General features: G+C 36.2%; 2 protein-coding genes across 7 annotated transcripts in view; one reads left to right on the top strand and one right to left on the bottom strand.

Annotated features, from left to right (window-relative positions):
- LOC114319874 (mRNA capping enzyme family protein) overlaps positions 1-9,385 on the top strand; it is a 38,193-nt gene extending 28,808 nt beyond the window's left edge. For 3 of the 6 annotated variants that reach the window (XM_082919135.1, XM_082919134.1, XM_028266938.2), the window contains 4 exons: positions 7,698-7,787; positions 7,886-7,967; positions 8,583-8,713; positions 8,809-9,385. In XM_082919135.1, coding sequence (XP_082775261.1) covers positions 7,698-7,787; positions 7,886-7,967; positions 8,583-8,713; positions 8,809-8,952 — 447 coding nt within the window. In that variant the 3' untranslated portion in view covers positions 8,953-9,385. Of the gene's footprint in view, positions 1-7,560; positions 7,788-7,885; positions 7,968-8,569; positions 8,714-8,808 lie in introns of all 6 variants that reach the window. The other 3 variants (XR_014363455.1, XR_014363456.1, XR_014363457.1) reach the window with 3 other exon arrangements.
- Positions 9,386-17,450: 8,065 nt separating this feature from the next.
- LOC114319886 (uncharacterized) lies at positions 17,451-17,954 on the bottom strand. Its single transcript, XM_028266952.1, has one exon. The coding sequence runs from the start codon at positions 17,952-17,954 to the stop codon at positions 17,451-17,453; it is 504 nt and encodes a 167-aa protein (XP_028122753.1).
- Positions 17,955-26,539: the final 8,585 nt, after the last annotated feature.

The following is a 26,539-nucleotide window of genomic DNA, read 5'->3' as shown; positions in this document are numbered from 1 at the left end:
ATTGTATGCATGATGATGAGACATCAGTTGTGGGTGTAAAATGTTCCTTCAATGACCTAGGTTGGTCTACTACTGTTTCAGCCATTACTAAAGTCGGTTTAGATTTCCGAAGATTTGTAAAGATTCGCTCTAGTTCAGGGTCATACAATAATTTTGGAAGACAAGAACGACGACTATGTATACAACACACTCACTCTTTTTTTTCTTTTCTTTTTTTTTCTTTCTTTTTTTTTTTTTTTTTTTTTGTACAACACAAAAAAAAAAAAAAAAAAAAAAAGAAAAAACCTGCAAATTAGTACAAATAAAACAACACTTTACAAAATAAAATAAATGTACAACATGTAGGGAGTCTCATACTACCCTTTAAGTAAAATTAAATTACTTTACAAAATAAAATAAAATAAATGTAAATAAATATATTGATGTATATTATTGATTGATGTATTACAAGATTGATTGATGTTGTGTTATGTATTACAACTCCTATATATAGAAGAGAAGGTGGTAGTAGGTGTAGTGTAGTGGAGGAGGTAGGTGAAGTGGGTGCTAGTGGAGATGGTAGGTGGAGGAGTAAATTGGTAAATTCTAACAGCCCCCCGCAAACTCAAGGAGGATAGAAACTAACCAACTTGAGTTTGGAGAGAGGAACAAAACAAGAAAATACATAAAAATAAACAAGAAAATACATAAAAAAAAAAGAGGATAGGAGACACTGTATGGTCGTGTCAGACCGTTGGTGAAGACACTGTATGGTGGTGTCATAACGTTGTAGAGGACACTGTATGGGGGTGTCATAACGTTGTAGAGGACACTGTATGAGGGTGTCATAACCATGTAGAAGACAGTTTATGGGGTCATGTCGGACCGTTGTAGCAGACAATGTTGTGACAGTTGTGGTGACAGTTTACGGAGTCTTGCTGGACCCTTGTAGAAACTAACCGGAATCAATGTCGGGACAGTTTACAGAGTCTTGTCGGACCCATAAAGGAGCTAACCGGAATCAATGTCGGGACAGTTTACAGAGTCTTGTCGGACCCCTGAAAAAAGCTAACCGGTATCAAATGTCGGGACAGTTTATAGAGTCTTGTCGGACCCTTGGAAAAGTGGCACCCTCAAAAGGTGTGCCCAATTTTGTCAAAAGGCGTGCCATCAAAAGGCGTGCCCAATTCATCAAAAGACGTGCCAGATATGATGGCGAGGCACGTGGGCGCCTTGGCTTGCGTGCCCGTTTGTCGGCTGGTGGCAAGAGGCGCGCGATGCGCGTGGCTGCCTCGGCTATATAACCAAGACTGAACCTGAGGCTGAGGCAGAGGCTGAGACAAAAAAAAACCTGCGAATTTCTCTGAAAAACTCTTCGTTGTGCTGAGAGAGAGAGTCTGTAACACTCTGTTACGAGAGATAGTCTGTAATACTCTGTTGCCCAGAAAATGGCCTCGTCTTCCCGGAGTCTGCTCACTCTCTTTCCCGACCTCAACGAGTCAACAAGAGAGAGAACTGGTGCGGTGGCACTGGAACCTCAACCAAGTGCCCCGGAGTTTGCTCCGTTGAATTTTCCGATGCGGTCGGTGGAGCAAAAAATGGCGGTGCAGTCAGATGTGGAGGCCAACCAGTATACTTTGAAGACATGTGTGGAAAGCATGACGGCGGTCACTAATTTGTCGAACCGGCTGCAGAGTAGGACAAATGAGGTGCAGCATGTAAATGCCCAGCTGGTTCTGCTCCAACGCATGTATAAGGATGCGCGAGCAGAGATCAGTGTGCTAAAGGCAGAAAACAAGGAGCTGAAGCGGAAGGCCACTGTGATGTTCCGATTTGGAGGTCCTCCATATGCTGCAGTGGAGGAGTATGGGGGAGTGAACTTGCTCGGCGGCGTGGAAAACATGGAGGCAGCACCGTCAAGGGCTGCTCAGGACGGAGGCAAGAAGAAGAGACCGGCGGCAGAGTAGAGAAGAAAATCCTGCCTGTGGATGTGGTTGTTGTTGTTGTTTTTTTTTTTTTTTTTTTTTTTTTTTTTTTTTTTGTAAAATGGTGATCGGGGTGAGCCCCTGATATGAATAAAATAGGAGTGTTGGGCAAAGATGTAAATTTCGTGGGTTTGTTTGTTTGTTTGTTTTTTTTTTTTTTTTTTTTTAATAAAAAAGAGATATATATATATATATATATAAAATAAAGAAAGTGGGAAAGTGGCGGTGGATGCAAAGTGGGTTGGAAAGTGAAAAGATGAGAGAGAGGAGGCAAATAAATATATTGATGTATATTATTGATTGATGTATTACAAGATTGATTGATGTTGTGTTATGTATTACAACTCCTATATATAGAAGAGAAGGTGGTAGTAGGTGTAGTGTAGTGGAGGAGGTAGGTGAAGTGGGTGCTAGTGGAGATGGTAGGTGGAGGAGTAAATTGGTAAATTCTAACAATAAATGTACATGTAGGGAGTTTCAGACTACCCTTTAAGTAAAATTAAATTGTAGCAAGTAAATTGCGATAAAGAAAAGTGCGATAAAAACAAAACAAAACAAAATTTTACAAGATAATAAGGCGGTAATTCACTTTGAAAATCTTGCAAAATTACAACAACAATAATAATAATGTTAGTCCTCTACATTAGTCCAAATATCATTTGTCTAGCACAGGTAATGATAATTTCCCAACGTTAAGGTATGAATTTTTTATTTTTTATATTTATATATATTTTTTTGTTTTTTTTTTAGTTCACCTGTACAAGACAATCTGCACAAAAAGAAACATCAGTAAAAAAACAAAACTAATTGAAATTTCTAAATTAAATAACTTACTAGAAGTCTCTGGCAACGGCGCCAAAATTTGGTTGGTCGTTTGCACACTAAAATAAAATGAATAAAACCGGTAGCAACTACTACTACATAGAATAGCGGTTGAGAACGGGTGTCGAACCACAGAGACTAGGGCAAGTTGGTCTTAATTCAAAAATCTAGGCTTTAAAATGGAAGGTGAGAAAAAGGAATCTTAGGATCTAGAATCTACTACTAACCTTGCAAATGGGGGTGGTTGTATTTAGATTGTAGAAAATTATTGAGAAGGGTATTACGATGTATCTTGGTCAGTGTTAAAATATTGATGTATATTATTGATTGATATCTGATACAAGATTTTATAAATTACAATTCCTATACAATCTATATATAGAAGAAAATGTGGTAGTAGGTGTAGTGGAGGTGATAGTGGGTTAGGTGAAGTGGAGTGTGTGGTGAAGTGGAGGTAGGTGAAGTGGAGTGTGTAGTGGAGTAGGTGAAGGTAAAGATGGGAAATTCTAACAGCCCCCCGCAAACTCAAGGAGGAGAGAAACTAACCAACTTGAGTTTGGAGAGAGGAACAAAACAAGAAAATACATAAAAATAAAAAAGGATAGGAGACACTGTATGGTCGTGTCAGACCGTTGGTGAAGACACTGTATGGGGTGTCATAACGTTGTAGAGGACACTGTATGGTGGTGTCAGACCGATGTAGAAGACAGTTTATGGGGTCAAGTCGGACCGTTGTAGAAGACAGTTTATGGGGTCATGTCGGACCGTTTGTAGAAGACAATGTTGTGACAGTTTACGGAGTCTTGCTGGACCCTTGTAGAAACTAACCGGAATCAATGTCGGGACAGTTTACAGAGTCTTGCCGGACCCATAAAGGAGCTAACCGGAATCAATGTCGGGACAGTTTACAGAGTCTTGTCGGACCCATAAAAAATAGCATCCTCAAAAGGTGCGCTCAATTTTTCAAAAGGCGTGCCATCAAAAGGCGAGCCCAATTCATCAAAAGGTGTGCCGGATTCATCATGGCGAGGCACGTGAGTGCCTTGGTTGGCGCGCCCGTTTGTCGGCTGGTGGTAAGAGGCGCGCGATGCGCGTGGCTGCCTCGGCTATAAGACGAAGGCTGAGGCTGAGGCTGAGGCGGAGAAAAAAACTTGCGAGAGATATTCTGAGAGTTTCTGAGAGAGGTATTCTGTAACACTCTGTTGTCTGAGAAAATGGCCTCTTCGTCCCGCCCTCTGCTTACTCTCTTTCCCGACCTCAACGAGTCCACAAGAGAGATAACTGGTGCGGTGTCCCGTGAACCTCAACCAAACAACACTGGGTTTGCTCCGTTGAATTTTCCGATGCAGTCGGTGGAGCAAAAAATGGCAGTGCAAACGGATGTGGAGGCGAATCAGTATACTTTGAAGGCATGTGTGGAAAGCATGACGGCGGTAACAAACTTGTCGAACCGGCTGCAGAGTAGGACAAATGAGGTGCAGCATTTAAACGCCTAACTGGCTCTGCTCCAACGCATGTATAAGGATGCGCGAGCAGAGATAAGCGTGCTAAAGACGGAAAACAAGGAGCTGAAGCGGAAGGCCACCGTGATGTTCCGATTTGGAGGTCCGCCATATGCTGCAGTGGAGGAGTATGGGGGAGTGAGCATGCCCAGTGGAGTGGGAAACACGGAGGCAACACTGGCAAGGACTGCCCAGGACGGAGGCAAAAAGAAGAGACCTGCAGTAGAGTAGAGGAGAAAAATTCCGCCTGTGGATTTTTTTTTTTTTTTTTTTTTTTTTGTTTTTGTAAAATGGTGATCGGAGTTGATCCTGATATGAATAAAATGAGTGTATTATGCAAGTTCGTCGTCTGCCGGTTTTTTTTGTTTTTTGTTTTTTGTTTTTTTTTTTTTTTTTTTTAAATAATAATAATAATAATAATAATAATAATAATAAGAGGGGACAAGCCCATATGGGTGGAACCAGCACAGGGTGTGATGTTATGATTGATTATTTTAATATATATATATAAATGGAACCAGGGGTGTGATGTTATGATTGATTATTTTAATATATATATATATATATATATAATAAAATAAAAGAAAAGATAGGTATAAAGAAAGTGGGGGATGTGGGCGGTGGATGTGTGATAATGGTTTTGGATGGAGAATGGAAAAGGGGATAGAATAATAAGGAGAAAAGGGAATGGGAAGATTAAAATAAAAAGAAAGGAAAGAGAGGGTGAAAAGTGAGAGAGAAGAGTGAGTGCCCCCCATGTGGTTCAGCCGAGAGATATGATGAAAGTGGGTCGGTGTCGGGCTGTCTGTTATCTCCTTCTGAATCAATCTACACTATCTCCATTTAACTATTGTTCATTCTCTCTCTCTCTCTCTCTCTCAAACTGTGTAACTGTTGAAACTGCAAAAGACAGTGGTTGGTGGGAGAGAAGGTGGAAGTAGATAGAGTGGATGGTCGCACACCGAACCAATTGAGACCGCTCGCTTGTTCTCATAACACACTCAATCGTGCTCATGGCTCTGCCACTTGGTCTCAAGGGGAAACGAAAGTTATTGCTGCAGTATACGGGCCGAAAGCAGGAACCAAGAAGAATGAAAACCCTGAAAAGGCTTGCATTGAAGTTGTTTGGAAGCCCAAGACTGGGCAGATTGGGAAACCAGAGAAGGAGTATGAGATGATCCTCAAAAGGACTTCGCAAAGTATCTGTCTTTTGACTGTCAATTCAAATACCACAACCTCAGTTAATGTCAGTGGATGATTATCTTCAGTGTCTAGAACGAGGTAGGGCTGCAAGTGCAAAGTTGTCTGGATTTCTCAGGAGAAGTTTGCAGCCGCAGGTGTCCAAGTAACGACTCCAGCTGCTTCAGCTGCTGTGTGCTTAGCGAACTGCTTTGAGTCCTTGCATGGAGTCAAGCCGGCGATGGCGGCTGAAGCCGGCGGGATGAGAGCCGCGGAGATGAGGATTGAGGAGAGAGCTAAGGCGGCTGAGAAGGCTTGGAGAGCCGATGTGGTGGAATCGGGTTGTGTTTTTGTGTGATATCCAAGAGAGAGGTTTGCCCAAGAGGCCAAGAAGATGATCCAAGGTGGTGTGGCGGTGCACGGCGACGATGCGGGTGCCACCGACATAGCGGAGTTGGTTGTCGTGGTGGCTCAACTCAGGTCAGAGATCGGAGATGGTGATAAAGGTGATAAAATATGTGTTGTTTTTTGTTTTCAGCTCAGATGCTCTGTGTCTTCAAGGTGAAGTTCTGCCATGGAATTTGTTAGTAGCAGAGTGAATGTATGTGTAGAGGTCCGGCGGGCGGCCAAGGCGAGGCTGCCGCCCGCCGGTGAAGCGGAATTACTAGGTTGTCAACCTTGCTCTGATACCATGTTAAAATATTGATGTATATTATTGATTGATATCTGATACAAGATTTTATAAATTACAATTCCTATACAATCTATATATAGAAGAAAATGTGGTAGTAGGTGTAGTGGAGGTGATAGTGGGTTAGGTGAAGTGGAGTGTGTGGTGAAGTGGAGGTAGGTGAAGTGGAGTGTGTAGTGGAGTAGGTGAAGGTAAAGATGGGAAATTCTAACAGTCAGGACAAATCACTTAAAAAGGTTTGTGTTTTAAAATCAGAAAGTCACGAATCATCTTTGCTTAGCACGGACCGTCACCTTTGATGTACGACCTGTCTTATTAGGTATAACTTATTTAACAATTTTATTACATAAGTATGAAAATCATTTGTATAACATGTATTCACAACCAAATGAACACATAATTTGATAAAACATTATTTGCATAAAAATTGAGTTATACAACAGTACCCAAATCAATTAAGATTCTACAAAACTAAATACAAACTACCCCAATCACTTGATCAGAGTTTCATCTTAACCTTAAGATATAGAAATTAGCTACTCATACTCCTATAACAATCACTATAAAATAAGTACACTCTAAATTTTCTCACTCTTCCTTTCTTTTCTTTCTCTCCTCTTGGCCTTCTGAGCTGGCCTCCCCTTCTGCTCTTGCACTTGAGCTCCTTTTATAGGCAAATATCTGCAAGAACAAACAAGAATTATAATATAAATTTAATAATATAATAATATATATTATATTATATGTAAATTGAGGGCGGCTGCTTGCCGACACCCTCTTTTGATTTCTTTTTTGTTTTTTTTTCTTTCCTTTTTCTGTTTAATTTATTTTATAATAAATACAATATAATATCTAAAATGTATTATTTACACTAATATTTGTACAAACATTTAAAATATATAAAAATACATAAAAATATGGAAAATTATAAGCTAGTAAAAATAAATTGTAGCATATAGGCTCCAATCAATGTGCTGGTTGAGATAGTTTCCAAGTAGCTTGTTTATATTATCAAGCTGTGTTTTTGTCCTTGTCTGTGGTGCAAAAATAAGTAGTTCTCGCAAGGCATATCTTTGACTTCGTCTTTAATTTATTGTTTGGGAAAAGCTCACTGTTAACAATCTGTGAGATAAAGAAGAGCATCAGAGACCCCAACACTATGGCCACCTGTATAAATCAAACACTACGGCCACCTGTACATTTTTATATGCCACTCAAAATCCTATATGTATTGTGTTGCAAGCTGGTATTGATTGCATCAATATCACGTACAACTTAAATTATTATATATGACAACTTGATCTAAAACATCATTTTCTCTTTGATCTTCTTGTCACAAATTAATAAAGACGACAAGCAGCAAAATAAATAAATAAATAAAGAAACCATAATCTCTTTGCAGAGTGCAGGCGTTGGTCAGAACACAACATCTAAGGAAAATTTTGAAAGCCATTGGGGGCCGTGCCTCCTCTGGTCTAAACTTTGGTCTGCTACTGCTGTTGTGTGCATTGTTGGTTACAGATGGTCTCTGTTTTTCAGGGCTGGGATGATCCTTATATTCCCCGAACACATGAAGGTCTCTTAAAGTGGAAATATCCCGAAATGAACTCGGTTGACTTTCTGTTTGAGGTTCTGTTCTCAACTTATAACTGATTTCTTTCAGTAACTTATATGTCCCCCATTAGTTGAACTGTTTTTTTGCTGTATATGCCTACTTGTCTTGACAGATGGTTGACAACGACCAGCTACTTTTCTTGCATGAACGAGGGAAGAAGAAGCTGATGGAAGGGAACAGGGTTGTATTTAATGGTTGGTGGATTTCTTCTCTGTTTGATATCTTCCATTTCTTTTTCATCTTCTTCACGTCAACAGTAGGACCTTTTGGCACTGTTGGAGCATCTTGAATTTGATAGCTCGTTGGTGTAAACCTTTCGTTTTATTTAAAATAGTATGTGAATGTACATTGATGTGGCCAGAACAGTAGCACCAAAGATGTTAAGATAAATATGAGATTTATTTATTGAAATGTTAAGATAAAAGAAAAATGGTCTTCATTGTTTTCATTTTTGTAGTGAATTTGACATTTTGTAGCTGCATATTTGATTGTGGGATATGTTTCTGTAGATATTTGTAGTTCTTGTTTGTGTTGCTTGTGGCTTCAATAGAAGTCCTCTCTTCAATCTATAAAGCATTATGCAAGCGTCTAGTCAGTGTATTAGACTTCCAAAATCTACATTTACAATTAGTGCTTGTAGTTAGCTTTTGCGGACAATGAGTTTATATAAGTATTTTGGAGCTTGATTTTTTCATTTCCATTCTGATGCTCTGGCTACTATTGTTATAATTTCTTTTGGGTGCTTTTCTGGGTTCTTTGTTTCTAATTTTGTCATGCATTCCCTTGATTTATTGAGTTACGATTTGCAGATGATTCTGATCCTGCCTCATACTCGGGGAAGATTGTCGAATGTTCTTGGGATTCAGAGAAAGATGTATGGGTCTGCATGCGCATCAGGACAGATAAAGCAACCCCAAATGATTTCAATACCTACAAGAAGGTTGTACCTTGCTGCCATAGTTGTCTGGTTGGCTTTTCAAATCACTTTGACACTATTTGACTGACTGAATGAATGTGCTCTCTGGATTGAAACAGGTGATGCGAAGCATAAGGGACAATATCACGGAGGACGTCTTGTTGAACGAGATTCACGAGATTATTCGCCTTCCCATGTATGCTGATAGGATACATAATGATAGCAAGGCCCATCACCACTCAAATTCAGCACGACGTAGGTGATGGGGCGAAAAGAAGCGAAGTCAGTCAAGAAGGAACTGGTGGAGACTAATATTAGACATTAGTCAACTCCTCCAACGAGTTGTACCTCTCTCCTGCTTATGGGCCAAAGTAGTTGCCTCAGTTTTTTTTTTTTTCTTTCTTCACTCGAGCCATATTTTGAAGAAGGGTCACCAAAGAGTAGTGTGTAATTAGCTACTCTAGTTATAGCCTTGCAACGACGTGTGATATGCTGGTGAGTTTGCATTAACGATCCAGTTGGTACATGTTAGGAGTCCTTGACATGAGGCCCAGGACTTCCCTTTCTGATAGCAATAGGATGTCATTGTATGTATATTGGCACTCTCATTTCTTCTTGTAGCCATTTTCGTCGAAAGCTTTTGCGTCTTCATTCTGTGAATATAATTTCAAGGAAAACCCAAAATAAGTTCTCCCAGATTGCCGTCTTCGTCTTTGCTTCTTGTTGGTGTGTTGAATGTTGGGTGTCTAGATCTGTTATTTTTTCAGCAGCATGTTGCAGAAACTAAAAATGTTGTGTATGAGGTCTTATTGGTAACTCATCTAAATTTTATATGGATGTGAAGTTCAATTCTCTTCGGATCATTTTTTACTCTGATTTGGGGGGACTCAAGAAGTGATGATGCCACAGTGAAGGAAAGATTTGATATCATGCTTATAAATGTTTAAAAATCAGTCCCTTTTATTTTGTGCGAAAAATTGTGTTTCAAAATTAGAGTATTATTATATTTTTTGGGGGGTTTTAAAAAAAAAGTAGATTGCTTCTTTTTTTCGACAGAAAACAATTCATTGAACAAGTGTTTTGTGATTTTTAAAAAGGAAAAAGATTAAGATTTTCCATTTAAGTATATTATTCAACCCTCAATGATATGTTCAAGCAATGATATGTAATGTGTCAATCTCATTTATCATGAATTTAATTAGGTAAAAATTTTCTTTTCATGTCATTGTATTTGAATTATAGGATTATTTTTTAAAATAAAAACGTAAAACAAAAATGAGGTATGCCGCCTTCAATCAAGTGCACAAAGTTATTTATTAAAAAATATTTAAAATACAATTTCTTAAAGCTGTATAAATTTCAAGTAGTTTTTTTCATAGTGTTTTTTTTTTTTTAAAAAAAAAAAAATTGTAGATAAGATGGGTGTTGCTTGGGAATGAGGTACTTGCTGCACACAGCAGAATTTGCTGTGCTCTTAAACGACACTACATTGGTGCATTTTCTTGTAAACATTCACAGCTATTGTCCTTCTAATGGGCAAGCTTTAATGCTTTTAAATTCTTTTTTTTTCTTTTGTTTGTTTTAGTTAAAAAAAATAAAAATAAAAAATAAAAGAAATTCTTAGATCAAAATGATAGAATCAAAATTTTTGGTTAAGTGATTTTGTAATTTTGTTTTATGATGTGAGATTGTTGGTTCAAATTCAATAGAGATTAACAAACTTTGTGGTATCTCATTTCTTTAATAACAACTAAGCTCTGCTGATAAATAGTGTGATAAATAAAATAAAAATTTAAGTCAAAATCAAAATTAATTTGGGATGGCAATAAAAACAATTCTCAAAATAAATTGACATTTTGACCAATTTTTTTTTGTCACACATTATATATACTATATGAAAAATCAATAGAACTAAACCAACCGCTTAAGACGGATTGAAAATTTAGTTTTTGGTCTATTTTGATTTTAAAAGAATTTATACCAGTATAAAACGAACCAACTGAAATATTTTATTTAAATATTAGTCTCTTTTAATTCATTGAGTATTACACGATAAGTGATCAATAATATATGTTTTTTTTAATAAAAGTTAGAGAGACTTACGTACAGGTCTTAATAGGTGAACTTATTATCTAATAAGTTCTATGATAATTAATGATATTTTTCATCAAATACTATTAAAAAAATGTCACTATTGTTAGTTTTTAGCGATAGTTTGAAAATTTTGTCATAAAAAATGTCACTAATTATAAGTTTTAGCGATAGTTTAAAAAAATTGTCACTAAAAAAGTCACTAATTTTCAATTTTAGTAACAATTTGAAAATTTTGTTACAGAAAAACGTTACTAATTGTAAGTTTTAACAACAATTTATAAAATTGTGACAAAAAAAAATCACTAATTGTCAATTTTTAGCGACATCTGTAAAAAATTATCACAAAAAATTATTTTTAGCGAAGATTTTACTTGAACTTGTTTTCAATAGAACTTGAAGTGAATTAAATTCAACTATTAGAACCTATTAATAATTTACTCTAAAAGCTAAAGATAAAGGTATTTACAAAACTATATTCCTTAGTTCATACCGAACTAAACCACTTACACCCCTAGATATACATTAATAGGAATTAGTTGTTAGTAAAGGAATGTGATAACAAAAAGAGTGAATTACACTAATAGTTCTTATATTTTGGGATTCATATCACTTTGGTCCTTAACTTTTTAATTGTAATGCATTTGACTATAAATTTTGAATCTTGTTCCAAATAAGGATAATTGAAGATATCATTGCATAATTTTAAGAGCAAAATCGTCAATTTGATAAAATATAAACTAATTTGACAAAAATAAATGTCAAAAAAATATTTTAAATTTTTTTAAAATTATTTCTACCCACCAAAGTTAAAATATGTAAAATTGATAAATCTTTTAGACATTTTTTTATTTTACCAAATTAATTTTTATTATGTGTTTAGATGATAATCATATAATGAGTGGTTGTTAGGATTTTAACGTGTAATCGATATATTTGATATATGAAATGTTTTTACTTTTGAATTTTTTAATTTAATGGATTGGTATAGTAATGATGTCAAAGTTGTCGTCAAATTTGACTTTTAGAAAAATAAAAACTAATTTAATGAAAATAAAAATAACCACCTATTACATAATCATCATCCAAACATATAATAAAAATCAATTTAATAAATAAATAAATGTCTAGGAGATTTATCAATTTTACATAATTTTATCTTTAGTAGGTAGAAATAATTTTTTTAAATTTAAAAATATTTTTTTAATATTTATTTTCGTCAAATTAGTTTATATTTTATCAAATTGACAATTTTGCCCTTAAAAATAAGTAATGATATCTTTAATTATTTTTATTTGGAACAAATTCAAAATTCAGGATCAAATCTGTCACAATTGAAAAGTCTGGGACCAAAATGACACAAGTCCCAAATTATAAGAACCATTAATGTAATTCGCCCTAATATAAATGATATTGAACTCCACTTAATATGATTTACATTCTTACATTACAAAATGATACTACTTGATTATATCATTTTGATATTATGAAAGTAATTTTTGTAAGTCAAGTATATGTCCTATTTAGGACTGTGCGCAATACCTCTAAAATCGTATTGAATCGTACTATCACACCAAGCTTTGCATTTTTCAACTTTGGCGGGCAGATTGGGTAGGTGGGAGTTCTAGGAATGACGGGTTGGCGCGGATGGTAGCTTGAAAATGCCAACTCGCCTAATATACTGACCCAACCCTATTAACTAAAATAAGCAAGAGAAAAAATGAAATAAAAAATACTATTAGCATAATCAATGCTTTCCCCTTAGGTGGACAGTGACTTTGCAACGCTTACAACAAAACGCAACATTATGGTGTCGTTTAGGATGCACAGCAACCCCTCTTCCATGTTGCTGAGATGAGGATGTTAAGGTGGATGTATGGTAAGACTAGAAGATACAGAATTAGGAATAAGTGTATTCAGCAATAGGTAGGAGTAGTGTCGATAGAAGATAAGTTGAGAGAGAATCTATTGAGATAGTTTAGTCATATTGAACGGAGACCAACAGAGACAGTAGTGAAATGGTGCGATGCAGTGACGGTGGATGGTAATGTTAGGGGATTGGGTAGGCCTAAATTAACGTTAGCTAGCTTTGTAAATAGAGATATGAGTCTACTTTTTAATTTGAATAACGAAATGGTCTTTAATAAAGCCGTGTAAAGAAGAAAGATTCATGTAGCCGATCTCATTTGATGGAACTTAAGACCTGATTTGATTTGGTTTGGTTTGGTTTGGTATCTTAAAATTTAAAATAGTTTATTTAATTTAAAAATATATATATATATTTCATAATAATACTAAAATAGTATATATATTTTTTTAGGTGGGATATTTCATACTAGTAAATTGAAAGTCAGTACTGCCTTAGTAAACACACTAAATTGAAGGGGCATATTTTGTTGAAAATGGTGAACTGATTGAACGTGCATTATCGGGAAATTCTATTTCCACCCACCTAATTAACTCAAGGCAAATCTTTTCTCAATACACATCCCTATTAATTTAATTATTAACTAATTTTCTCAATCCACATCCTTGAAATTACAATTAAATCCTTCACTCATAACATAGTGCACACACTTCAGTCTCAAATACATACACTTTAATCGATCCTAATTCACATTTCTAGTTCCACCCACTTTGCACCAAAGTGACTTGGTTCAAACAAAAAAAAAAAGACTTCGTTCAAACAGGAAACCAAAAAAAAAAAAAAAAAACTTTGCACTTTCCTCATCGCCATTGAAGACTTTGAAGAGCTCCATTGAATCTCTACTAAACACTATTGAAAACCTTGTTTAAGGTAAGAAATCTTTTCATTTTATTATTACATTTATCATTTTGTTATTACATTGACCATTTTCGGATATCTCTTCACGCCATTGGCGTAAAAGCATCAATTTTTCCCTTGCTGTGTTTGCTGTGGAGATCTCGGCACTGGGTGTCCGAATTCATTTGTTTAAGTCGGAACTTAGTCACCGAATAATATGTATAATTTTGACAAATTAGGTCCGAACAAAATACATAATTTCATACTTTGCTTGCCTAATATATTCTATTTTTCCGCTTCTGTTGTTCCGAATAAATGCAATAATTTCAGTAATTGATTTCCGAAATATTTGTGTGTTCGGGACTGAAGTTCCGAATGTTTTTTTTTTTTTTATATATATATATATAGAAATTTACATCAAGTTACATAGGCCACCAAGATTGGTTTTACTTTAGGTTCTTTTCCAACAATTTTATTTTATGGGTATGTTTATGTATTTTTATTTATTTTTTGAAATTCAATGCATGACAATAGAAACAAAAATCTGTGCAGTATTGATATTTCCACATGATATTGTTAGCTTAGTAGTTGGGTCTTCAAAAATGTTGTTAGCTAGATAGTTGAACAAAACAATTGCATTATATAGAATATTAAAGCTTGAGTTATTTTGCCTTTGGGATTTGTCCATTCAAAGCATTGAAATTGGTGCCAAATTTGGTCTTTGGTTATATACTTATAGCTACAACAAATTTACAATCAACGGCATGTATAAAGACAAGTGATGGGCAGTCCTTTGATTGTTTGAAAAATGATGTTGATATTGATTAATGAACCATGTTGCCTTGGTAAGTTGGCCGAAATGAAGTTAATCTATTTTTCGCATGTTGTGAACATCAACCAAACTAATTGGTGAATGGTCTTTATAGAATACAAATAGGTTTGCTATATCCATGTTTACATTGTAATTTTTCAACAAATCCTAGTCTCAATCTTTCATAAGTAGTAGGGTTATGTATTTAACTTATTTTGTTAATTTTATATCATCCAAATTGTTAATTTAATGGTCTATAACTGCGTATTAGATTTCATTAAGGTGGCATGGTTAGGCGACTTATTACCTGCATTAATGTGATCCTTTTCTAGAAGTGTTTATTCTGTTTCATTATATTGGGTTGATGCGAACAACTTTCCTTATACAGATGGATACCGGTCCCAGTGAACATCGATCAGTAACAGATTCGAACAGAAAACTCTATGAATTAGAAAGAGGTGGATGTGAACGTGGACGTGCTCGAGTGCATAATGATGATACACACATTGCCATGGATGATGATCCTATACATGATGCACCAGTTATAGATGATATTGCTATGGATGATGACCCTACTGGTGATAATGCTGACATTGTTGATGAAGATATCCTTACTCAGCCATTTCCGGGAGGGCCAACTGATCCATCAATCCTTAAAAGTTTTAAAAGTCATGTTGCCGCAGCTATTTGGAATGGTGCTGATGAAAGGAGACCCTTGAAGTGTCATAATCACTTATCTAAGATTCGTTCGTGGTCGTGGTGGGAACAAGGAAACAACGCTACATTTGTAAACATTGTGAAGATGTTAGGACTTGCACAATTAGCTAGTTGCACATACCGTTTTGTCAACAAAATTATAGTGTCCAGTTTTGTTAAGAGATGGCAACCAGAGACAAACACCTTCCATTTGATTGTTGGAGAGATGATTATCACATTGGACGAAGTCGCCACTATCCTAGGGCTCATTATAGGCAAATCTATTAGTGTGCGTAAGTTATCAGAAACGCGGGCTATTTCATCAATAGTTAATACCTTGGAACTTGATGAGTAAAAGGTCAAACATGAGATGTGTAATGCTGGAGGCAATTTAGTGAGGCTTGAGTGGTTGAGGGCACACTTTCATAATGTCACAGACAATGATTCAATGGAAAGAATTGCATGTGTAGGTAAAGCATACTTACTATTTTTGTTAGGCTGTACACTTTTCAGTGACAAAACTGGTACTAAGGTCCCTATTGTTTATTTGAGTTTGTTGTCCGATTTGACGACTGTATCTTCATATGCTTGGGGTGCGGCTACATTGGCATACTTATATAGACCGATGGGGTACACTAACAGGTCTGGCGTGAAACAAATAGCCGATTACATGACACTCATTGAGGGATGGATTTATGAGCACTTTCGTGGATTCCGACCACACTTGAACATGAATTACACTCGAGACATGCCACATGTTTACCGGTGGACTTCTCGGATTCTCGGAGTGAGTCTGGTGAAGAGACACAGTTGCAAGCTTTTCGAGAGGAGCTTGATAAGTTGGGTGTACATGATGTAAGTTAAAAAGTCCTTCAAAATTTGAAACTCTATATCATACAAAATTTACAATTGTCATATCTTACAGTTGTTATTGTTTGTAGGTTATTTGGGACCCGTACCAGAGTTGCAGAGATGTCCATCCGTGTCACCCAGTTACGTTCTACCACGGTTGTTTAAAGTGTTTGGAAGTAATTGAACCATATCACCCTGATAGAGTGTTGAGACAGTTTGGCAAAGTGTAGACAATCCCTAATCCACCACTTGGCCTTATGCGTACTTCTCGAGGAGCCACAACTCCATGCTACAATGTTATGTATGCATACTTGGACACTATTTGGGAGGCATGGGACAACCATGTGTTATTTGATCGGATGAGAAGTACACCGGTACGATAACCTTGGGATTGTGTTCTTGGTTGCATGGATTGGTACCAAACCATTACCCATATGTATGTACAAATCCCAGTGTGTCGTTCTCAAGTGGACCCAAATATCCATCATTATGAATATCCTAGCTAAGATGCATAGGTATTCTTTTTTTCATTTACATTTCAAATTATTTATGTAAACTGTTACAAGTTTGTATATAATGTTATATTTGTTCTCGTAATGCCGCGTATGTCATAGATATATCAGATTACTCATCCTTTCGTTGCGGTTAGCTATGAGGACAATGCTCAACATCTTGATAGGCTTTACTGCGCAATTGATGCAATCGAACAACTTCTTCAAGATCAACACATTAGTGAAACTGCACCCAACACATCCATTCAGGGTCGGTCTGTACCCAACTCTTCCACTGCACATCGTTTTGGAGCACATTACACTCGCCGGTCACATAGTTAATAGTAGTTCATAATGTTAGCACAAGTAATTTCTGATGGTGTTGGTGGATGTATAAGGAGACAAATATTATTATTATCTTCGGATTATGTATTTTTTGGATTATGTACAAGCACACATGTAGTTTGTGATGGTGTGGATGGATTGAACTACTATTTAATAATATTATTTTTTTATACATATTTATTTAATCTTATTACTTTTTAATAGCAGTTGCACTTGGTTAATATTATTTTCATTACGTTTTGTGTTTATACAATGTAAAAATAATATGACATCCGTTCCATAAATTATAGAACTATAACGCATATAATATTCTATTTAAAAAAAAAAAAAAACTGGCCATTACAAAATCCAATGGCAAAATGATATCCAACTCGTTACTCCATACTAGTAAATCATAAAAACTAATGTCTTAAAGCTGTCATTACTACTCTGTAATACATCAATCTATGTCAACTACATCAAATGTCTCTCGAGTAACTACATTAGGTCCTATGTTGTCTTTGAATTTTTGAATGCGGCTAACATATGCATTCTCTCATTCTGATGCACAAGGGTGATGGTGAACTCACCAAAGCACGGCAATGGGAGGAACTGGATGACCGGCCTCCAAAATACCTGCACGTACATCCAAAAAATTACATATCTTTAGCAAATACATAAAATTTGTAATTACACAAATATTAGACAACAATGTTCGGTTATTTTCATAACTTATGCCTGTACAAAATGATTTCCATTGACAAATCCAATGGCAATCTCGTGACGATCAGCTAGGGTTACTAGTGGTGATCTCAAAGGTAAGAAAGTGACGCACTGTTGCAATGGCAAATGGTACAAGACTACATTATAAAATGATGCAATAAGATGCCCCATGTCAGGCATAGTTATCCAACGATCAAAGCTTGGGCTATCTTCAAAATATGAAACGATGTGTGTCAGCTCCTCAACCCTCTCATGCGACCCGTATAGTATGACGTATTCATCTCTGTGATTATTCAATTCAAGTAGCAGATCACGCCTAACTTGCACCAAGTCATTCTCTCCAAGACCAAGTAAACCTGCAATAGCTCTAAAATCATAATTCCCATCACCAGCTACATCCTTCATCAACTTTATGAATGGTATTAACATAGGCGGGAAGTCACCAACATATGCACTCGGTAAACTTGTTCTTGTACGATATTTTGTCTTCACATTCTGCTTCTTCTCATGCATTTTTGAAGCTCTTTTTTTCTTTGACTAACTGGAAGCTAATGTACTCTGGCTATCATGGCCATCGTCAACCAACTCAAATGCACACGGGTCACGACAACAAGATATATCAATTTTCTTATATCCTCGACATGGATTAGGTTTCACATCAGGTTTAATAAGAAAAGTGCTCGTTGGATTTGCAATTTCTCTAAACTTCTTCAACATATCCAATTGCGTGGCAATATCAGACTCATTGAACCGCTTCAAAATCATCTCAAGTTCTGGGACACAAGTCAATTCCAACTTTTCAACCTTTGGATTATGCACACATATAGTAAGTCGCGTCCAATGTACATGTATGCTACTGAGTGGAATAGGACGGCCTTGTCTCATGTAATTGCAATCTCGTGAGCACAAGGTAAACTATGCGTGCGCCTAAGAATACACCCACATGCTGCAATATCAATTCCAACTGAATTTGCTCTCTTACTTTCTGCCAACACATACTCTAATGCACAAATAGACACATTACCTTGGAGCTCTCTGAATTGAGAAGGTTTGAATTGATGTTGCACAGTTGTCAAACTCCTCTCGAATGATGCTTTAACTTGAATGTGCTACAACTAAAGTAAACAATGTATTTTTTCAAATGAAATCTCAAATGTCGTTTGATTTGAACTTAATTGCCTATTCAATCTAGCATGAGCACTCCCAATCCTGTTCATATGGATGTAAACCAAAATAGTCAAGCATAATAATTAAAAATAATAATATAATTTATAATAAATTAAAAAAAAAATCTTACCAAATGGTTGTAACATTGCCAAAATAGATACATATGTCTGTATGTATCGCAATGAATTTTTCTTGATACAGATTCAACCAACTCACAGTAACATACTTGATTGCCTCTGAATAGTTACTAAAATCCTTATGTAGTGTTGTAAGGTGATCATTGTATTCCTCTTCTGTCGATGACAATATCAAATAGTTCCATGCAGTGTTAAACTTGTCCTATTTTTCTTTTGTCTCAAACATTTTCTTGCATTTTGTCAATACATTCTTATTAATATGCCAACGACATAACAAATGTCGAGCATTCGGAAAGGTGTTGTCAATGGCATTCATCAAAGCAAGCTCTCTGTCTATGACAATGACTTCAGGTAAAACACTGTCGTCCATAAGATCACTCAATGTTTGTAACGCCCATGCATAATTATCAACCCGCTCATTTTGTAAGTATGCGATAGCCACGGAGAATGTCATATGAGTTGATGTCACTCCCACAATTTCAAGAAGAGGAAGCTGATATCTATTCGTCTTATATGTGCAATCCATAATTAACACACGAGAAAATGTACGAAGCAAATCCAAACTCACTGGATGTGCCCAAAACAAGTTCGTGACAGTCATAGAGCCTTCCTCACATTGATGACGCTCAATGTACTTATGTTTCGCTAATTCACCCGGCAGTTGTTGCATCTGGGATCTACCAGCTTTTTGTAGAACCCTACATCGATGTCGTACATTGTAAACCGTCATTAAGGGCATCCCTCTGTTTGAGTGTAATGAGTATCTCTTTTGGTCTTACTAGGCTCTTTGACATATCTACTAACAGCGACTTTTCATTAGCTGATAATCTCCCTACATATGAATGACCTTGGAGATGCTCCGCAGCTGGATGATTATGCTGCCCACAAACTACATTCAATGTCCATTCATTGTTTGTTTTCAACTTGAATGCCCTCAAAAATCAAATGGACATTCGCACTTCTTCGTACTAGTTTGTCTCAATAAGTCTTTTGAGCCATCTTTCAACTTTTTACGCAATCTATACTTTCCACTCCACTCACAAGCAAGATAAATTCTTAGTCTCTTACGACCGCCATTATAGTCCGACGTCCTTATAATAATAACAAAGCCATTTATCCTTCCAATGTCACGTACCCAAGTGAGCAATTCATCTTTGTTGTCGAAAACCTATATATAATGTCACACAACTTTCATAAGAACAAACTAAACAAACTAACTAATACAAATTATGAACTTACGAATTTTATGTTGAAAGTTACCTATTTAGCTATAAAATGACTAGTACAATCCACCATAGTATCTGATCGAACCTCTGGTTCTTCAGTGCATGCCATGTAAAAAGGACGGAGAAAAAATTTCATTCGTTTTTACAGAGTTGAAATAAATAAAAAAAATTCAGCACTAAAAAAATGAAAATAATAAACAATTTCGGCACTATATAGCTGAAAAAATTAATTATATTCGGTACTTAAAAACCAAAATAAATTAAAAAATTAGAATTAAAGTGTCGAAATATATAAAAAAAAATTGGAACTTTTGTATTGAAATATTAATGTTATTTCGGCAGTTGACTTCCGAATTAATTGATAAAATTCGGCACTGAGTCTCCGACTAAAAAAACACAAAAAAAACAAAAAAATAACTACACAATTTTACCTTTTCATCACTGATTTTGCTGTCACCATTGCTTGAGTTTGAACTTCCATAGGTTTGCAACTCTTCCATATCAAAATCAAGTAAAAATTGTTGAACTAATAATTAAACGATGTAAATAATCGAATATAAACCTAGAGATTAAAGCAATATGAGAGTTGTTTTAAGAGTATTGCTCTTTGCAAGTAATCGACGAGTATAGAGTGTATAATAAGTAAAGTGACCATAATAGAAAAATTAGGATTTAATTGTTTTCATTCAAAAAGTGTATATCAAGATATTTTTGTTTCTAAAAGATATGAATAAAAAATTTATGTATATAATATTAGGGGGTTGATAGATATCTATTATAATAATTTTTAATTAAGATATAATTGTCATTGTGTTCCCTGAGTTTAAGGAGCTTCTATTTGCACACACAATATTCACTCTTTGCATATCCTTCTCACTACACACACCAAAAAAATTAATCCCTAATTATTTTACTCACTGCACACATGTTTCATTACACATCTACCCTCATACACACACACACACCCCAGACCCTCAAACCCAGCTTTCCCAACGGTGCAAATACACACCCATTGAAGCTGCATCTCTCACACAAGTCCTCTCTCACAGCTTTCATCCCAAAGTAGCATCCATTAAGACATCTCATTGAAGCATTGAATCCTCATTTTCGATCCTCATTCCTATTTAGTTTAGTTTACTTTTCAATCCTCATTCCTATTTAATTTGTAATGTAGAGTTTTGTTTTTACCATTTTCGAAATGAACGAACGCCCACCGAAATGAGCAATCTGTTCATCATTCGGAACTGGTTTTTCGAAAGTAAACAAGTTGTTCAGAAGTAGAAATTCGAAAATAATCATTTATTTCAACAATAGATTTTCGAAATTTTTTCATTATTTTGACAGTCAACTTCTGAATATTTTTAATTCAAACAACATTTAACTTCTGAAATTAAATTTTTTTTTCGGTTTTCAACTTCCGAGGAGAATATATATTTTCGGTTTTGAACTTCCGAACAGTTTTTTTCCCCCCCTCTCTTTTGTATATTCTTTTTACAATTGTATAGTCATTAAACATATTAATTTTTGCAGATAATATGGATTCTGAATGTCAACAACGTGTCTCACCTACTGCTTCGAATAGATGACGACGTGAATTGGATGTTGACCATGAACGGGGACGAGGGTGTGGGCGAGGACAAGGTCGAGGTCGTGGTCGATGTCGTGATCCAGTTTCGATAGAATATGATATCTCCAGTGCCAGTCAAAGTCGGAGCCGAAGCCAAAGACGAGTTCAAGGTGATGATATGCCTGACATGCCGTGAAGGATGCCTCTTTACCCGATTCTCCTACTGTCTAGGAAGAGGACCTTACTCATGCTTTTCCAGGTAGACCAATTGATCCATCAATATTGCGGAGTTTCAATAGTCATGTCACTGCAACTGTTTGGCATGGAGAGGTAAACATTCCTGATGATTTTTTTTTTTTTTTTTGTGTTGTATGGTAGTTTCTAATGAGATATCATTTGTGTTATAGGAACAAGGGCCCCTAAAGTGTCATAATCACACTTCGAAGATCCTTGCATGGCCATGGTGGTCAGTAGACAACAACACCAAATTCAAAGCCATTATTGAGCAGTCTGGGCTGTCACAGTTAGCTCGTTGCACTTATCGGTTCGTCAACAAGCTTCTAATGTCCAGTTTTGTTGAGAGATGGCAATCTAAGATGAACACATTTCATTTGACAGTTGGTGAGATGACCTTGACCTTGGATGATGTTGGCACTATTCTTAGCCTTCCCATTGTAGGCAGATCAGTCAGCGTACCAGATGTGACCGATTATCATGGAGTTACACTACTAGTTTCTGGCTTGAGGATTACTGAACGTGTAGCACATGACGAGGTTTCTACTGCTGGTGGAAATTCAGTCAGGCTTGAGTAGTTGCGAAGTCAGTTTGCTGGTGTCACAGATTCAAACCCAGAGGAGGCTATACAGTGTGCTGCTAGAGCTTATTTGTTGTTTCTGTTGGAATGTACACCCTTTAGTGACAAGAGTGGCGGCAGGTTCCTGTTGTTTACCTTGGCTTATTGATGGATTTGGGATCCATTCATACTTATGCCTGGGGTGCTGTTACATTAGCATTTTTATACAAACAGTTGGGGTATGCTAGCCGGTCCGGTGTTAAGCAGATGGATGGTTATATGACTCTTCTGGAGGCGTGGATTTATGAGCACTTCCAAGTATTCTGACCTCACCAAAACATAGCCTACAGTGAAAACATGCCACACATGTACCATTGGGCATCTAGGAGAGAGGCGGGTTCCTCCATTGATCATTTGAAATCTTTTCGAGCGAAGCTTGACAGTTTGGTAGCGACTAATGTAAGTTTACTCGTCCTGAGACAATTTTAACACTTTCTATTTATCTTACCCTTTATATACTTTAATTCAAAAAAACTTTACGTTTACAGGTTATTTGAGATCCATACCACAGTTGCAGAGACCGGCATCCATGTAACCCCGGTTACGTTTTACCATGGATGCTTGAAGTGCTTAGACGTGGTCGAACCTTATCATCTAGATAGAGTTCTGAGGTAGTTTGACAAGGTTCAAACCATCCCAGATACACCACTGGCTCCCACTTGTGGTGCTCGAGGCAACATATCTGCACGATATATAGTCATGTATAGATACTTGGATAGGATCTGAGAGGCTTGGGATAACCACGTGTTATCTGAGCAGCGAATGAGCACACTAGTTTATCAGCCTTGGGAATGCGTACCGGGTTACATGGATTGGTATAAGAATATCACGCACCTATATGTTGAGCACACTGATGAAACACGTGTCCATGACCATCAGGATTTCAGCCAACATGCCGATGTAATATATTATCCTCTTTTATGCATTTGTAACTTATTTTTTCTTTTCTGATATGTTCCCTAAAATGTGATATTCTTTTCAAATACAGCGTATTGCACATGTACTGAGGATTGCACATCCTATCATTCAAGCTGGTTTTGAGGACGGGATTCGACATCCTCATCGACTTTACCAGGCTATCGAGGCTATGGCACATGTCTTTGAAGGTCAGCACATTGACGAAGCTGGACCTAGTTCTGCTGGACCTAGTTGTATTGGAGGTTGCTTTTCATCTCCAACATTGACATAAAGTCGTAGGCATATAGCTGATTTGTGACATGTTATTTGTTAGTTGATGAATTTTTTGTGGTGTTTTTTGTAAGATAACATTGTTGTAATGGTAACAATGGTTGATATTTTCTTATTAGAATGGAATGGTAACAATGGTTGATGACAATGAAAATGACATTTTATTATTAGAATAGAATGGTAACAATAGTCGATGATTTTGTAAATGATATTTTGTTATTAGAATGGAATGGTAACAATGGTTAATAACATTTAATCCATGCCACAGAACACATCAACATAAAAAACACATCCATTAATTTCTTCCATAATTGTAACATTGTTAAATGCATACATGTGTCATTCGACATCAACAACATCAAATATCTCTCAAGTAGCTACAGTATCATGAATAATGTCCTTGAAATGCTGAATGTGGCGCACATATGCATCATCCCAATCGACAGCGCAAGGGTGACGGTATTTTCGCCAATTAATGGCTATAGGAGAAACTGGATGGCCTGGCTACAAAGAAACCTTGCACCAAATGTCAATTGAGTTAGTGGTCATACCTCATAACTTCTTGTACATGCACAAATTGATAAGTTTCTATTATACCTGGATGAAATGATTTCCGTTGACAAACCCAATGGCAATCTCACGTCTATCAAGTTGAGGTACCGGCACTGTCCTAAGAGGTAAAAAGGTGAGACATTGTTGTAATGACAAGTGGTATAACACAAGATTGTAGCACGATGCAACAAGATGCCTCATGTCTAGCATAGTCATCTAATGTGAGTAGCCAGGACTGTCTTCAAAGTATGACAATATACTTGTCAATTTTTCAAACCTTTCGTAGGACCTATAAAGTGTAATGTATTCCTCTTTGTGTGTGTGCAGCTCACCAAAAAGATCACGCCTAACCTGAGCCCAATCATCTTCTGCATGACCAATTGAAGCAGCTATACCCCTGAAACCACAATTCCCATCTGTAGCTACATCCTTGACAAACTTAATGTATGGTTTCAACCTAGAAGGGAAAGCATCAACATATGCACCAGGTTTCACTGTTCTAGTAATGTACACTTTTCCCTTCACATTCACCTTCTTGTTTCCCTTAACAGGTCGCTTCTTCTTGGTTTCCAGAGTAGAAGCTAATGTAGTGATTTGAGTGACCCTAGGTGAGAAGGAATCATGTCCAAATTGCACCAACTCAAATGCACACGGGTCACGACGAGGAGAAACATTGATCTTCTTATGATCCCGAGGATATCTTATTGATTTGCACACGGGTCACGACAAGTAGAAACATTATTACTGATATGTCAACGACATAGTGGTGTTTTGGGAAGTTGTTAAAAAGCTAGCTTTTTGCTAACTTGCCCAAGCTAGCGATAATAAATGTCTGCCACTCGGGAATATCTTCTGTATGGCATTCATCAAGGCTAGTTCTTTGTCAGTAACAATAATCGCTGGCAAAACAAAATCATCCATGACATCACGCAATGTAGCTAACACCCACACATAGTTATCGGCCCTCTCATACTGTAAGTATGCGAAAGCTACAGAGAAAGTCATTTCAATTGATGTCACTCCCACAATTTCAAGAAGAGGAAGATAATATCTGTTGGTTTTATATGTGCAATCCATAATTAATATACGTGGGAAAGATCGAAATAAGTCCAAATTGGTAGGATGTGCCCAAAATAAGTCTATCACAGTTATCGTGAACTCTTCACATCGATGGCGCTCAATGTAATTATACTTGGCCAATTTACCCAATAAGTGTTACATCTGTGATCTTTCAGCTCTCTGTACCACCCTGTTTCAATGGCGTACATTGTAATGGTTTTAAGTGTGTTTATATTAAGGGCATCTCGCTGTTTCAAGATTACTAGGATTTTTTTTTGGCCTAACCATGCTCTTTGACATATCCATTAACAATGCTTTCTCATCATTTGACAGCCTTCTCGTATATGAATGTCCCTCAAGGTGCTCCGCAGGTGGATGGTTATGCAATCCGCATACTACGGTCAATGTCCATTCATCGTGTGTGGTAAACCTGTGAGCTCTCATATCAAAAGGACAACCAAACTTCTTCGTACCGGTTATTCTTAATGTATTATTGCCATTATGTTTTAACTTCTTTGTCGCTCTATATTGGCCACTTCTCTCACAAACAAGATACATCCTGGGTCTTTTTTTTTCCCTCCACCATAGTTTGATGTTTTGATTACAATGACCAAACCATTTCTCTTTCCAACTTCACGTACCCAATTGAGCAATTCATCCTTACTTTTGAATACCAACAAAGTCAAATAAATATTATCAAACATTTACAGTTGTTGAGCAATTCAAAACATAATCATTATAATTTGTAGAGTGAACCTGTTCAGTTGTGAATTGAATAATGTAATCCAACACATTATCCTCGCAAACCTGATTTCCTTGAGTTGACACATATTCTTACATGTTTTGTATAACATTATAAATTTGAAATGGCATTATAAAGATTAATTTGCAATTCAAAACTGTAAATTTAGTATGCAGTTTACAAATTTGGAATATAAAATGGGAAAAAAAAATTTACTTTATTTGGAAGTACAGTGTCAAACAAAATGCTAATTTTCGAATGTAGTTGTCCAAATTAATTTTAAAATTTCGGAAGTTGAATGTTATAAAATTTAAATTATTTCGGACAATAACTTCCGAAATTAAATAATTATTTCGGTAGTAAAATTTCGAAAAAACATGATATATTTTGATTCTGGTTATCCGAAAGACGCTGGAAAAAAAAACAAGACTATTGCAAAAACTCACATTTCCTTGGCTATCTTTTTCATAAACATTTATTTGCTTCTAAAAAATCTGAATTTTCAGAAGAGAAATCCTTCATAACAATGATGAATGAAGATGACGCCAGTGTGTAAACTAATGGAAATGGAAAGATACAATTGGCTTGGAGCTTCAACAGCTTCAAT

This window comes from Camellia sinensis, chromosome 3 (genome assembly GCF_055761805.1).
Source record: "Camellia sinensis isolate YWXY chromosome 3, ASM5576180v1, whole genome shotgun sequence".
Classification (NCBI taxonomy): domain Eukaryota; kingdom Viridiplantae; phylum Streptophyta; class Magnoliopsida; order Ericales; family Theaceae; genus Camellia; species Camellia sinensis.
Note: the sequence above shows the minus strand (reverse complement) of the source record. Positions and strands in the feature narration are given on the sequence as shown.

What these genes read in the sequence shown, in the direction of transcription:
- LOC114319886 (XM_028266952.1), bottom strand. Translation starts at nt 17,954, where the DNA reads ATGCATGAGAAGAAGCAGAATGTGAAGACAAAATATCGTACAAGAACA.